Source organism: Cebus imitator, unplaced genomic scaffold (genome assembly GCF_001604975.1).
Source record: "Cebus imitator isolate Cc_AM_T3 unplaced genomic scaffold, Cebus_imitator-1.0 Scaffold0, whole genome shotgun sequence".
NCBI classification, from domain to species: Eukaryota; Metazoa; Chordata; class Mammalia; order Primates; family Cebidae; genus Cebus; species Cebus imitator.
The window spans coordinates 14672796-14689051 of NW_016107315.1; the positions used below are offsets into that span (position 1 = coordinate 14672796).

General features: G+C 50.5%; 1 protein-coding gene across 1 annotated transcript in view; it reads right to left on the bottom strand.

Annotated features, from left to right (window-relative positions):
* The window catches only part of ST14 (ST14 transmembrane serine protease matriptase), a 46732-nt gene extending 32053 nt beyond the window's left edge, over positions 1-14679 (bottom strand). Inside the window, exon 1 of the mRNA XM_017523893.2 lies at positions 14442-14679. Coding sequence (XP_017379382.1) covers positions 14442-14522 — 81 coding nt within the window. The 5' untranslated portion in view covers positions 14523-14679. The remainder of the gene's footprint in view (positions 1-14441) is intronic.
* Between the last annotated feature and the right edge of the window lie 1577 nt (positions 14680-16256).

Below are 16256 nucleotides of genomic sequence, written 5' to 3' on the forward strand. Positions count from 1 at the left end.
AAAGAAAGAAAGAAAGAAAGAAAGAAAGAAAGAAAGAGGAAAAGAAACGAAACGAAATCAATCACCCAAGATGTGTTCTAGCCCTCTGGGACTGGATCACATCAGCCTAGAGAGCTGTGCACCCATATTTAGGCCCAACAAAATCTGGAGATGGACTTGGAACAATCTAACACAGGGACAAAGGAATCCAAGAAAATCAGCTATCTTAGGGACGGTATGTGACAGATATAATGAATTTGCCACTCAGCTGGAAATTCCAGCCATAAATGAAATTCAGAGAACACTTCTGTAACCTGCAGTTCTCCTACATGAATGCTCTCTCGGCATGCAGAGCCATGCAAGATATACCAGACTTGTAATCATCAGGAACCATGAGGTAACACTTATGGCAAACCTGAGAAACATATCAAGAGAAAGGGGATAGGAAAAGGGATTAATGAACCAGTCCATGGAGAGCCATGAAGACTAAAAAGTCTGGGCTGGGCTGGGCTGGGTGGTTCATCAGTCTTTCAGGGAAGAGTCTGTGATGTGGGCAGAGCCTTTGGCAGTGGATGTTGGGTGCTTATCTCCAGTGACAACAGAGGCTGAACAGCCAAAGTCCTGCTCTTTTTATGGCCACAGAGTCCTCTGATGAGGACTGACAGTGGAGGAGTGTGCTTGTCTGGATGGAAGCAGTCTTTAAATTTATCAAGCAAACACCTTGTCCTTGTTGGCAAAGTGCCCTATGAAATGTAAGATGAAGTCTTTTTCTAAGATGGAGTTACTTACGTCAAGGGTGGCTCTATATAGGGAGTTGGTCATAACTGCCACCCCACCCGCCCCGCACCCACACACCCCACCCCCAGGAGAAGCAGCAAAGGGCCTCGTGCGGGTTGGGGGGCAACACTAGCTTTGGAGTCAGATAGATTTGGGTTCAAAATTCAGCTCTGCCACACTTTCAGCTATCTGGGTTTTTGATAAAGCCTCTTGACCCTTTTTTCATCTGAAAATCAAGCCTAGTTGCTGTAAGAATTAGAGGTGATATTTACTGAAAATATCTACATGGCACAAAGATGTCAAAAATAATGAGTGTGTTTGCTGTGGCCGCCGCCTCCCTCACAATCCCCTGGGAGCCCTCAGAGGCGGCAGAGCAGCTCCTGGGGCTGCAGTCTCCCACCTCCTGCAGGGTCTGTCCGTGCAGGGTCTGTCTGTGTCCCCAACTTGTCTTAAGGAATGATCCAGAGACCCTCTGTGCCCTGCTCCTGCTTCAAGCCAATTGTTGCATTATTTTGAGGGCTTGCAAAAAAATATATTTGAAACAAGGTTTTCATTGTTTTAAAAAATGTTTTTGAAAACTACCAGAAGCTTGATGTGTAAGCTGAGGCCAGAGCACGCTGTGACCTGGCCAGCACTCTCTGGCCTTGTGGGGTAAATCACCCATGGACATGAGTGGGTAGGGGCACCCTGGTTGGCCTTCTTCTCTCTCCCGGAGGCTGGTCCCTGCATCCTCAGTGGACGGAGGGGCTTCAGGGAAGCGGGACAGCAGCAGAGCCCCTCTGGAGCGTGGGTCGGGGCAGAGTGGCAAAGGTGGGTGGATGCAGGCCAGCCAAGGACTGGCTCCTGGGCTCCTGGGACAGCCTGCCAGGCCACTCCCCACTGGCCTTTGAGGCCCACACACTAGACTTGTGCTGTTAAGGTCTTTCATTTTGGGTGGGCTTTATTTATTTATTTATTTTTTGAGACCGAATCTCACTCTGTTGCCCAGTCTGGAGTGCAGTGGCACCAACTCAGCTCACCACAAACTCCGCCTCCGGGTTCAAACAATTCTCCTGCCTCAGCCTCCCGAGTAGCTGGGATGACAGGCGCCCATCACCACACCCAGCTAATTTTTGTATTTTTAGAAGAGATGGGATTTTGCCATGTTGGCCAGGCTGGTCTCAAACTCCTGATCTCAGGTGATCCGCTCGCCTCGGCCTCTCAAAGTGCTGGGATTACAAGCATGAGCCACCGTGCCCAGCTTTCATTTTGTTTTGAAGTTTGAATCTGAACTCCAGTTGGTCCGCCAGACCAAAGGGAGGAACGGGGCTGCCTGGCTTCGGGCAGACGGGTGAACTGTGGGTGGAGAAATTAAAATCAAAGAGATATAGTAGGTAGTCGTCAGTCATTAGCAGGAATTAGCTAATTATGTTCTATTTGGAAGGTCATAAGGGGTTATTAACCCACTTTTAAGAGGGGAAAACTGAGGCACCGAGAAAAGTATTTACCCCAACGAGTCAGGCTCTCAGCCCTGACCACTCACCTGATTACACCACACCCTCCCCAGCACCGGCCCCCCAGAAAGGAAAGAAGAGACTTGTGTCAGGCAGTCCTGCCTGAAGCCAGTTCTTTGTTCCCCTACAGGGTCCCGCTGCAGATGTGTGAGGCTTGCACAGAGCACCCTTGACATAAGTAACTCCATCTTAGAAAAAGACATCATCTTACGTTTCGCTTTGTCAGCAGGGACAAGACATCCTGCAGATAAATAAACACAGCATCCAACCAGACAAGGATATACACAAGCATACTCCTCTACTGTCAGTCCTCAGTAGAGGACTCTGTGGCCATAAAAAGAGGACAGCCAGGCACAGTGGCTCACACCTGGAATCCCAGCATTTTGGGAGGCTGAGGTGGGGGGATTGCTTGAGCCCAGGGTTCGAGACAAGCCTGGGCAATGCAGTGAGACCCCATCTCTACAAAATTTTATTTTTTAATTAGTTCAGTATGGTGGCACAGCTACTCAGTGGGCTGTGGTGGGAGGATCACTTGAGCCTGGGATGTCGAGGCTGCAGTGAGCTGTGATCACGCCACTGCACTCCAGCTTGGGCAACAAAGCAAGACCCTGTCAAAAAAAAAAAAAAGAGCCAAACAAAAGAAACAAAAAACAAAACAAGAGAAAAGAGCAGGACTTCAGCAGCCTGAAATGGCTGTCTTAATGGACACTATCTTGCTGTCATTCGTGATAAGCACCTAGCATCTGCCAGCGAAGCCTCTGCCGACATCAGAAACTCTTTCCCATGAAACCGACAGACTGCCCAGGCCAGAGCAGGAGGTTCTTTTTGTCTTCCCGGGTCTCCCTGGACTAGTTCATTAGCCCTTTTTCCTAACCCCTTTCTCTTGATGATAAATGTTACTCTGATGTGGAATGTTTAATCTATACACTTATATATTGATTAAGTATATTATTATGTATGGTTTGCAGTGTTGACTGACTTGTGGCGCAGCCTCAGCCCATGTGCCCAAGGCTCTGACTCCGAGTGAGCAGGAAGTACTAAGGAGAATTGTCTCTTTGAGAGCTCCATGTGGTTCGTGGCTTTTATGACTGAAATTGCATCAATAAAAGTCTGACCTTGTGGAAAGGCACAAACGTGCAGGCACCTCGTTATCTCTGACCTTGCACCACTCACGAGACCCCCCCACCTCCCCGCCAATATTGCAGGAAAGCCCACTGAAGCCCAGAGAGGTCACGCTCTGCTGACCCAGCAAGCCCACTTCCGGGTATTCATCCAAAGAAAAGAATTGAAACCGGGACCCTGAAAGGAAAGCTGCATCCCGTACTCACTGCAGCACTGTTCACAGAAGCCAAGATGTGGAAACAAACTTAGCAAATGAATGCATAAACAAAAGGCAGTCTATACATTCAAAAAGAGATCTCGTATTAAGTGTTCTTGCCACAAAATAATTATTATTATAGATAAATAGAATAATAGATAAAGAGGGCAGGGGGAAACTCTGGAAGGTGATAGATATTTTTACAGCCTAACTTATGGTGATGGTGTCCCTGGTGTCACCATACGTCCACTCATCAGGTTGTACACATTAATAGGTACGGCTTTTTGTATATCAGTTGTACCTCGATAAAGTAGTCTAAATCAATAAACACAGTGTTGATTTCAAAAGAAAAGAAGGAACACTCCGGAAAACTCTATCTACTACAAAGCTCACTTTTTGGGCCCAAGAGACAGACCCCTGCTGCCCCATCCCTGTAAATGGGTTGTCGCCCTTCAACATTGGTCCACGGGCACTGGCTCCCCCAACTCGGACCTCGGGTCTAGCCAGGTGGTCCCCCAAGCCTATTAGGAACCAAGAGGTTCCTAGGCAGTCCCATCTGTCTGCTCACAATGGCTAGTCTCCCCTACTGCCTACAGAACCCTGCCTGCCCTCGAGCACACAGGCCAAAGCTGAGCCTCACCAGGAATCCTCCCTGGACCACACCAAGTCACACTACTTTCTCCCAGGGGCTTTGCCTCCTCCCCAACCTGCACCATGCTGGGTGGATCTGGCAGCCCTGGGTGGTCATGGTGCCCCGGTTTCCTCTTCCTACTGCCTTTCTCCCTCCCCCTCCACCCTTGGCCTTGCCCAGAGGTAGCACTTGATTGATTAATTGATGGATTGATGGAAGGTCTTCTCTCCTCATAACCAGATTTAGGCAGCCTCCCCAGGGCAGGCTGGAATAATCCACCAGGTGCCAAGTGCCTTCAACCAAGAAGGGGAGAAAATACTCGGTCCACACCTCAGGGTTCTGCTGGCAGTCCCGCAAGCTCTCTGGGGTTAGACCTGGCCTGGCCACCCACTGTCCTCAGACCCCATTTAAGATTGGACTCTGCCCAATCGCCTCCTCTCCTGGGCCTCAGTTCAGTGTGTCGCCCCCAAAACACACACACCAGGACATAACCTCTTTTGCTAATTCTGGCCAGAGAATTCCATCCCTGACTCTCTAATCCCACTGTTTACACCAGCCCCCTCCTTATGTGCCACAGACCCACTTCCCGGCCCAGCCACCCCACCTTCCTCCACCCCAAGTCACACAGCAGGCAGAGCCACCAAAACCCAACAAGAGAAACAAGAGCTGCAGCCAGTGCCTCGTAACTTCTTTTCATTCATTTTCTTGACTTTTTACTAAATCCACATTCTGATTTCACGAGCTAGTGCGCCTTTTATTATTGATGTTTTTATTGAGATACTTGTAGGTTCCCATGCAGTTGTAGGAAATAACACTGAGATTGTGGAGATTGTTGTACGAACTTGTACAGCTGGCCCAGTTTCCCCCAATAGTCACACCTCATAAAACTACACCACGATACCACAGCAGCGGTATCATCCGCAGATCTTATTCAGATTTCCCGTCTCACTGCTATGCATGTGAGTATTAAGTTCTATGTATGTCATCACTAGCAGAGGCTCCTCTCCAGCATCACAGTCAAATTTGAACAGCCCCTACAAGAGGATGTCCTGTGGCTTCTGTAACCACAGCCACCTCCCTCCTGTTCCCCACTCCTTCAGCGCCACAATCGCCAATCTGTCCCTGCTGCTAACATGGTGTCACTTCAAAAATTATGTTATATAAATAAATAATACAGTATGTATGGAACTGTTGGCTTTATTTTAACTGCACAACATTCCCTGGAGGTCATTAAGTTGTCGCATCCATCAGCTTGTTCCTTTTCATGGCTGAGTCGAATTCCATGGCATGGAGGTGCCACCATCTGTTTCTGCCTTGGGGAAGCCAGGGATCTGCAGAAGCTAGCAGGAAAGACCCAAGCCCGCCTGCAGCCTGCCTAGGTTCTGAAACACCCTTCCACGGCTACAAATCTGAGCACCTGATTTGGGAAAAGGACCAACTATGCAAACAGGCCCCCGGGGGGGGGGCACTGAGAGGTCTGTGTCCTCTATTAGAACCAGACTCTCTCCTGGATACAAGGAATAGGATACAAGTGAGGGATAACTGCTGGGTCTACCCTTGGAACTGGATTCTCAGAGCTGGGACAGATTCTAGAGGCCACATCACCCACCGCTCATCCTGCCGGGATGATTCTTTTGGAGGAAATAGCGTTTTCCTTAGTACCAGTATTAGGAAACTCTTCCTTCCACCAAGTGTGATCAGCACCGCAATCACGGCAGCACTAATTAGCACTGCAACAGAAGCAGCCCAGTTTCTCCAGCTCAGGAGACACTCCAGTGGAAGGTCTACATTGGTGCTGGTGGCTCTCTCGGTCTGCACCTCCTCTGGCTAAACATCCTCAACTCCTCTGATTATTCAAACAAAATGTTTTCTAAACCTCTGGCCATCTGATTCAATCTCACCCTTAGCCATATTCCCTTGAAGGCACTGTTTCCAGATTTCACCAGCATAACCCACAAGAGGTCTAATCATCGTGGCCTCCACAGGGGCTGCCTGCTAATTACCTCCCTCATTCTGTCTGTGCTCTTTTTCCATTAATTGTCCAATAATGCATTCAAGTAACACACTCAAACAATAAAACAATTATAGGAAGAAAGAAAGAATGATGTGTTCCCTTGATGAAAGCCCATGAGGCAATCAGAAACATTTTTTCAAAAAATAGATAATAAAGTGGAAAAGCTATCTAAGACAGAACATTAAATGAAAAAAATAGGATCAAGAACGGTGGCTCACACCTGTAATCCCATCTACTCAAGAAGCTGAGGCAGGAGAATCTCTTGAACCTGGGAGGTGGAGGTTTGGGTGAGCCGAGATCGTGCCATTGCACCCCTGTCTGGGCAACAGCAGACAGGGAGGCCGAGGAGGGTGGATCACCTGAGGTCAGGAGTTTGAGACCAGCCTGACCAATATGGAGAAACCCTGTCTCCACTAAAACTACAAAATTTAGCCAGGCATGGTAGCACATGCCTGTAATCCCATCTGGGCAACAACAGTAAAATTCCATCTCAAAAAAAAAAAAAGAAAATAGTCTGGGCACAGTGGCTCATGCCTGCAATCCCAGCACTTTGGGAGGCCAAGACAGGTAGATCACTTGAGGCCAGGAATTCAAGACCAGCCTGGTCAATATGGTGAAGCCCCGTCTCTACCAAAAATACAAAAATTAGCCGCGTGCGGTGGCACACACCTGTAATTTCAGCTACTTGGGAGGCTGAGGCAGGAGAATTGCTTGAACGCAGGAGGTGGAGGTTGCAGTGAGCCGAGATTGTGCCACTGCACTCCAACCTCAGCGACAGAGTGAGGCCCTGTCTCAGAAAGGAAAAAATAGTCACTTCTGCCCTTCAAACTCAGCTGAGGAATTTCCTTGGAGTAACTCTGGGAGATCCCTCCCCAACACCTTCCCTTCCAGCCTCCTGTGACAGGGGAGGGAAGGAGGTTTGTCTTGCTCCACAATGCAATCATGAGGTATGATATCTAATGAATGTTTAATAAGTTCATTAACCACAATCATGGCTTTACTGCAGAGTGGAATTAGTGACTACCCCATTTGGAGGAGAATAGATGTGCACACAAACAGCAGAACACGCACATAAGACTTGTGGGAGAATATCAACCAAACAATTTACAGAGGTTCTAAAATCTGGGAGAGGAAATTTTAGAGGAATTTCACATTTTACATTGTACATTTCTATATTGTGTGACCAAAAAAAAAAAAAAAAAAAAAACCTTCCTAAATGTTTTTTTTTTACAGAGTCTTACTCTGTCACCCAGGGTGGAATAAGTGGTGTGATCTCGGCTCACTGCAATCTCCACTTCCCGGCTTCAAAGATTCCCCTGCCTCAGCCTCCCAAGTAGCCAGGACTACAGGTGCACATCACCACACCTGGCTAATTTTTTGTATTTTAGTAGAGACAGGTGGGGCTTCACCTTGTTGGCCAGGATGGTCTCAATCTTCTGACCTCACGATCCACCCGCCTGGGCCTCCCAAGTGCTAAGATTACAGACATAAGCCACCACACCAGGCTCAAGTTTTCTTTAAATATGTACATATTAACCCTTTTGATGATAATTTTCAAAGGTATAACCAAATAAAAACAGGAGGGGAAGAAAACACACTTCAACTCTGGGCAGTCACACTTCCACGCCTGGTCTCTCCTGGGCTCGCTGTCAACTCAGAACCCTGGATCTCCTGGTTTCTGTTCCACGTTTGAGGGAGGTGGTGCAATGAGCACAGCACTGACTCCTGACCCAGATGGGTACATGCTGCTCAGTGCAGCCTATCAGGCAGGCTGTCCAGATGCTCTGACTCATAATCAAGTCATACAAGGTATCAGCCTTTCCCTCCCAGCTGGTGTCATCTAAGGACCTGATAGACAAATGTCCCAGGTCCTCATCTGAGCTGTTACTAAACACCAAATGGCACAGAACCCAGGAAGGAGTGAGGGGCAGCCTGAGATCACCACCCAAAGTGATGTGGACTCAGGAATGGTCCCCACTTAGGCACAGCCATTCAATCAGACACAAGCCTACCAGACCTTCCATCCTCCAGCACCCAGGGCTTCGGGCCCAGCAGACAGGAGCCAATCAAACACCTTGCCCACGATACAAGGGATATGTGCACAACCACCAACTCAATACGCTGAACCACAGACAGTAAGGAAGGGAAAGAGGTGTGAAAAATGATTTGTTGGCATGAGTGGGTGAATCATTTTTCATTTTAAAACTTCCACCATAATTTTTAATCATATGTATAATACGTAAAGCGACATCAATGTAAAGCCTGTTGAAATTGCATCTCCAGCTGTGCTCCTGGTCCACCAGCTAAGAAACCGCATCAAAAGGGGAAACCAGACAAGTTGGTTTTCTATGATGTTTGCAGCGCACCAGCACTGGCGCCAGGCGATCGCCACTTCCTTTTTATGTGTTCACAGCTCTCTGGTGAATAACATGTTCTAACCATTTTCTGGGGATACATAACCATCACCACCATCTCTGGAATACAGTTTTATAATGGCATCGTGATGAGCTCACAGGCTTTGAAGTTGTGCAGATCTAAGTTTGAGTTCTTGCTCTACTTCTTATTGCCTTTACACAAACCCTTTGAGCCTCGGTATTGTCATCTGTGAACTGGGCATTCTTTTTACCCACATAGCTGGTTTTGTTTTGTTTTGTTTTTGAGATGGAGTCTTGCTCTGTCACCCAGGCTGGAGTGCAATGGCATCATCTCAGCTCACTGCAACTTCCCCTTCCCAGATTCAAGCAATTCTCCCGCCTCAGCCTCTCGAGTAGCTGGGATAACAAGCACCCGCCACCACTCCTGGCTAATTTTTTGTGTTTTTAGTAGAGACAGGGTTTCGCCATGTTGGCAAAGCTGGTCTTGAACTCCTGACCTTGTGATTCACCCACCTCGGCCTCCCAAAGTGCTGGGATTACAGGTGAGAGCCACCAGCCTAGCCTCCCCACATGGCTGTTGTGAGGATAAAGTGAGGTCATGAACTGAAATGTAGATATTTAGTGAAAGGCAGAAATGACTGTCATCACATTCTTCTTCACCTTTTACCGTCACCACCACCGTCATCAGCCCCACCACCACCTCCGCATCACCAACGTGGGCCAAAAAGAGTCAAAAGATCCAAGATTTTGATCAGTTAGCCAACTATCACAGGATTCAAGAGAAAAAAATCCCAAAATATTGCAAAGCCCAGGCCAAACAGGCAAATTCTGATAATAGGAGCATCTGAGACAGAATTTTTAGCAGGGAGCTGCTTCTGGAAAGGTTCTTAACAAAAAGGGCAACTACTGCCCAAGAGCTATGAGCAAATGCCAAACACACTTCTCACCACTGCCAACCAGGCCAGGCTAAGACCTCTGAGAATTCCAGAAGTTTCTATTCCCATCCTACCAAATGGTTTCTATAATTTAGTCCCAGGCATCTCAGAAACATCCTGAGAAGAGAAATCCAGTTTCTTACCCAAATCAGATGAATTCTCAACCTTTAGTATGTCATCCCCTCCTGAGTCCTGTGGGCTGACAGCCCTGTCCCACATGTCACAGTCCACATAGGATACAGCAGGGCCAGACTACCTGGGCTCCGATCCGGATTCCTGCACTATTTTGCTCTGTGATCTCAGGCAAGTTACTTAGCCTCTCTGTGCTCCATTGTCCTCACCTATAAAAAAGTAATAATAATAAGGCGGGGTGTGGTGGCTCACACCTGTAGTCCCAGCGCTTTGGGAGGCTGAGGCAGGCAGATCACTTGAGCTCAGGAGTTCAAGCCCAGCATGGGCAACATAGCAAAACCCTGCCTCTACAAAAAATACAAAAATTAGCCAGGCATGGTGGTGCCCACCTGTAGTCCCAGCTACTCAGGAAGCTGAGGCAGGAGAACTGCTTGAGCCCAGGAGATTAAGGTGGCAGTAAGCCATGATTGCACCACTGCACTCCAGCCTTGGTGACAGAGGGAAACCCTGTCTAAAAAAAAAGGAAAAAAAAAGGAATGATAATAGCACTTGTCTCTGAGAGGGGTAATACTTGGTCTCAAAGACCAGTAAGACCATATCTTACTTCCCTTCAGCCATGCCTGACCCAGGACTAGGCACAGAGTTAGTTCAATGAAGCTTGGCAGGAAAAAAGACAAAGGGCCAGCCATGCTCAATAAATGCTAATGATGATTAGTATCCTAGACACTCTAATAATCACCGCACAATGTTAGAAGCAACACCATCTTCAGGACCTGGCTCCTGGGGGCTCTGTCACATTTCCCTTCCTCTTCCAAAGACAACTTCTCTCTTAAGAGAGACATGAGCCACCAGTCTGGGCAGAACCACAGACCAGAGAAGGAACAGACATCAGGGAACTCCAGGACCGAAGTGTTCCAGGGACAGAGGCCACTGGCCACAGCAGTAGGCAGGCTGGTTCCCAGGGAGCAGGGTAAGGGCCAGGTAGCAAAAGAGAGCTGTGACTGGTTGTCCTGCTGCAGCCTGTGACAACGTGGCATCAGGCCAACAAGCCGGCTCTGAGCAGATCCACACCATTTCCACTGAGAGCAGATGAAGGCAGCCATCGGGCTAGGGGCATCTTCTCTTCCTCAGTTTTCCCAACTCCTAAACGAGGAATTTCCAGGTGTTCCCAGGGCCAAGGCAGAGGGAAGGATCCACAAAGCCCCAGAGAAGGCAGACTTCCTGTCTACTCCAGCAGCTGGGGCCGCACCTACAGGACGATCCTAGCTTCCTGCTGCTTTCTGCCTTCCTGACCCTCTCCCTCACCCACTGCACACACCTGCCCAGCACACGCTGTAGAGAACAAAGAAGGCAGTTCTCTAAAGTTTAATGCAGGCACAGTGGCCACGTCTGTAACGTCAACTACTTAGAAGGCTGAGACAAGGAGGATTGATCGCCTGAGTCCAAGAGTTTGAGTCCAGCGTGGGCAACATAGTGAGACCCCCATCTCTTAAAAATGAAACAAAATAGAACTTTAATTTTCTGAGGTGGCAGGGGCAGGGGATGAAAGGGAGAAAGGGATACACAGCTGGTACGCATTTTCTTTTCATAGAAAGATCTGTCTCCTAGAAGCTAGGTTAAGGGCGGGGTTGGGGGGAATGAAAACCAGAAGGCCTTAGGAAGAGGTCTCTGTTGCTGGCAAGTGGTTCCTTGAATCCTTGGGGCATTTCCCTGTGTTTGGCAGGGCGGGAAGACTCCTCTGCAAGGTCAGCGCCCCACTGACAACCTGGGCTCTCAGTCTCTCGACATGCGTCTCCTGCTGATACTATATCACCTTCCTGCTTGTCTCAAACCACTTTCAACTCGAAAACTCAAGCTGCATCATTTGAACACCACACTGCAACTTACAAAGGGCTTTCATGGAAAATATCCTTCTTAATCCTTTCAACAAACATGGCACATATATGTCATCCCCATTTTACAGCCACAGAAACCAAGGCTTAGAGATATTGGGTAACATCTCTGAGATCGCGTGGCTAGACGAGGTGGCCCCGGGTCTCAGCCACATGTTACCTCCTGCCCCACATCACAGGTGCCTTCAGCCCCTATTGGCCAACCGGGCCCTTCCAGCCTGGGTTAGAGAGATGCCATGTGCTCACCCAGGGCTTATGGAGAAGCTAGTACTCATGAGTCAGAATTTAGCTCCCTGTATCCCACACCACCCTCGGTGGCCCCAAGGGCAAGGGCTGCGAGTCTAGGATCTTCCCCACTGCTAGTTCCCAGCACCTGCCACAGGCTCAGTCAGTGGGTTACCTAGCAGATATTTGTTATGTGAATGAATGCCTGAATGGTTGACCAATTAACAAGCAGATGACTCTCTGAATAGGCAGAATTGTACAGCCTAGCCCCCAGACATCTGATTTTGACCACACAACATCCAATTTTCCAACCCTGGTCTCTGATGCCTAAGGGATGCTCAGTCTTACTAGGGCAATCGTGACCTGAGAAGGAACCAGTGGATATCAAGGCCAGCTTCGCAGTCACCATCAAATATTCAACAATCAAGACCCTAGGGAGGTAAGCTTCCTGGTTCTCTTTAATGGCCATAAAGAGTGGCATCTGTGCCCCCACTTGCTTGCAGGCTGGGCTCACACCATCCCCAGATGTAATGTGCATCAGGGCTCTGGAGGCCATGGAGAACACTTGATGGGAACAGTGGGGGTGGGGCTGGGGGTCACACCATCGGCCTTGGGAAGGGGACAGTCAGATACAAGTACCACCAAACTGGTGCAGGGATGGACGCAGCTGGGGACAAGGAACCCAGGAAGAACAGCACCCTTGTGAGCCAGGCTCTGCTGACCCAGACAGCAAACCCAGGGGCAGCAGCCACACCTGCGGGCCAGAGATGGAGATGCCAGCTGCAAACACACACTACAAGATGATCCCAGGGACTGAGATTTCCGGTGAGGCCCGGGGTGGGAGGAATCTGTAAGACGTGGAAATGAGCTATGGTCACTTTCCTCTGGATACTCCACCTCGCAGCTAACTGTGGTACTCGTCTCTTAGCTACGCTCTCCAGACCGGATGTTTTTAACAACCACATCTTACTAGTCTCCGAGAGCCTTCCCTTCAGCCATGCCTGGCCCAGGACAAGGTACCGAGTTAGCTCAGTAAAGCCCGGCGGGAGAAAAGACAAAGAGCAAGCCATGAGAAGGAAAATCACAGAAGCAGAGCGGGAAGGAACAGCCTGAGGGTGCAGAGAGCAAATGAGCTTCACAGAGGAGGAGGAAACGAAAACCGGGGCTTGCAGGTGACAGGAGAAGTCTGTTCAATGTGGGATCCTGGGGCAGAGTGAAAGATGAGCCCCAGCCTGGCCGCTGTCGGGAGGCGAGATGGCTCAAAGAGGCTGGGATGCACGACCAGGAAGACCCTGCTTTCCCGCTGTGGGCAGGAGAGTCTCAGAAAGGGAAGTGAAGAAGAACAAACTTAGGGTGGGGACGTGGGACTGCCCTGAAATAACAAATTCCAAACAGCAGGCTCTCTGTTGAAGAGGCAGGAGTCTAGAGCCTCAGATAGGCAATTAACAAGGACTCACAAATATAGCAATTAGAGCAAGGACGAGAAGGTGAATCTGCCTCACGGCAGGGCACAGACACTGCCAGGGCAAGGGCCCAAGCTTCCAAATGCACTGGAAGCTTCCTTCCTTGTTGAGGGTGAAAAGTGGAGAAAACAACAGAGGCCAGCCCCAGGTCCTGTCTGTGCAGGGCAGCCCCCAAAGCCCTAGCGTCTGATTTTCTGCCAGCTCCCTGAGTCGGGGTGCTGCTTTGAGAAAAGGAATTGATCTCAGATAGCACCAAAATCAGGTCTGATTTGGGAGCAACGGCGGAGGTTATGGAACCCAGGGGCACCCGGGAGGAGGGGAGAAAGTGAGGGTCGGCAGGACAGGGAGGCCATCATTTGCAGAGGAGCAAAACTCTCTGCCAAACAGCCCCTGCCTCTCAGCGCCGCCCTGACCTCGTATGCTTTGGCTTTCCAGGAAACCTGGGGATCTGCGCTGGACAGAGAGGGTAGAGACCTGGCTGCTGGTTCCGCCCGGACACTACCACCTAAGCGGGTCCTCAATGAAGTGACTAGCGACCCATCCCCAACTCCATACAGGAACATGTAGTCTTTTTGAGATCTTTCAATAGGTCTTTCATTGTTCTTTCTGCCAAAGAAGAGCTTCCTGTTTCTGTACCTTGCAAAAGGCTCGAGACGTGTATGTGTTCCCACAACTCTTCCCAGAGAGCCGCCTTCCCAAAGGGCTCATCCCCTCTCGCGAAGCCCAGGCAATCCCAGCTCTGGAGTCCTTAGCTCCAGCAGCCAAAGCCCTGGCCTCCCAGTTGTCCTCTGAAAGGTCCTAAGGTGCCTTTTGACCGGGAAGGAGAAAGACAAAAGAAACTTTCTGCAGAGGCCACGGATGACTGAGACTCCAAAACCCCCTGGAACTTCACTTCCGCCCAAATAACCCCACTCCGAGCCCCAGGTTTCAAGATGTGCGCTAACAGCGCCAGAGGAAGGATGGAGGGTGCAGGCAGGCCCAGGGTCTTCCCGCCTCCCCGCTGGCGGGGCGCAGCCTGTCCGGTACCAAAGGTCCGGCCAGCCCCGCCCGCCCACGGCCTGGCACCCGCCGAACAGGAAATTCCACCTGTGCGCCCAGCGCCCGGCCACCGACTGGCACTCCAGGGGAGCCGGCTGAGCCCGGCGCCGCGCTGCAAGGTCAGGCGCGCGGAGCTTCACCGAGCCCCGGGTCCCCGGCCGGCGCTCACCTCGTGCCGCGAGCTGTACTTGAGTCCAGCACCGAAGTCTTTCGGGCCCCCTCCGCCCTTATGGGCCTGATCGCTCCTCATGGTCCCCGAGGCCGATCGCGGGTCTCAGAGGCGTGGTCCCTGCTGGCAGCCGGCTCCCATGGCCCTCGGGGCGCGGGGCGGGGGGCGCAGGCGGCGGGGTTCCGGGCCGGCCGCGGTGCCCTGTCTCTGGCGCGCTCTCTCTCTTCCGCACCCTCTCGCTCCTGCTCTGGCTCTGGCTCTCACGCTCCGACCTGGCCGGCGCAGGTAGTTTCAGGGTGTGGCCTCGGCCCGCCCCTCCCGCCGCACTCGCCTGCGCACCTGCCCGGCTCACCGGCCCGCCCCCGCCGGCCCTGGGGGAGGCTCCTCCCCTCCGCTCAGGGCCTGAACGTGAGGGAGCCTCACTCGGGTTGTGGTCGCAAGGGCCGTCACCACCACCACGACAGCGTTCACCCACCCCTCTCGCCCTCGTAGGGGCCCTGCCCCCGGAGGGCAGCCCTTCATCCGCCTCCTGGATGCCAACCATCTTGTCCCTCCTCCCTCATGCTTCTCTGGTCTCTCCCCTTCACTTGCTCACCTTGCTACAGGACTAAATCGCATTTATGAACACCCCAAAACCAAAGAGAAACCAGAACCGCCCGGCCCACTTGCAGCATCTGATACTTCCTCAGAAGACCCCTTTCCCTGGATTCAGGTCCTACTTTCTAGCTCTAAATGTCGTGATTCCCAAAGTTCTCCCTTCAGTTTCATCCCTTTCTGCTTTAAGCTTTTTCTCTTGGGAGCACGTCTCATCTTGTGGCTTCAGATACGAAAACCTCCCTCCCAGCACAGACACCACCAAGGAGTGCCAGTTGTGCCTGGGGACGCCTCCATTTCTGTTCTGTATTCCACAGCCAGTGAACACTACCAGCACATACGATGTGCTGGCACGGTCCTGGGTACAGGGAAACTGGAGTGAACAAAATAAAAATCCCTGTTTTGAGATCAACAAGCCCCAGCTTCCTTCCCTGACTTGCCCATCTTCCACTGTTTTGTCTTATTCTAATGGCATCATTCTCCCAGGCTCAAATTCTGGAATCACCTTCGATTCTTCACCCTGCTTACATCTCCTATCCAGTTAGTTCCAAATCTGGTCAGAACTCAGCTGATAGGTATAGTCCTTTCTTTCCTGTGCATTCAGAAGACCCCTCTTCAAGCCCTCAGGGCCCTTTGCCTGGTTTTGTGTAAGAAAGATCTGCCTCTGGGCTGCCCCACTCTGATCTCTGCTACACAAAGCAGTCAGGTAAATCTGAAACCACAGCTCCTTTCTGACTTTCCGTAGCTCCAATCAAATCCAACCTCCTTAGGCTGGCTTCACACTCCGCCCTGTCCACCCTTAGCACCGGGCCTCCCAGCATTCCTGATTGGAGCCTCTCCCTCTGGCCAGCCTTTCTGACATTGGCCCCTTTCCTAAAGCTTCTCCTGTCCTGGAAGCCCTTCTTTTTCACACTCACCTCTGCATATTGGGTCGAAGTGGCCGATGGGGTTTTTTGGTGTTGTTCATTGAGTGTTTCTAGCTGTCTGTCTCTGGGCACGGGCCAGGGTGTTACTCTCTCTTCTTTGAAGTTAGGTATGGCAGTATGGCTAGCAGTAGCCAAAAAAATGTCCAATAAGGGGACACACCACTTGTACATAGCGACATAAGGAGGCACTGCACAATTCCCTACTCTCTTCTGAGATTAGACCTCTGTGACCTGTGACCCTAAGTGACTGCAATGACACACACTGGATATGTAGCATGAATGAAGAGTCAGTCAG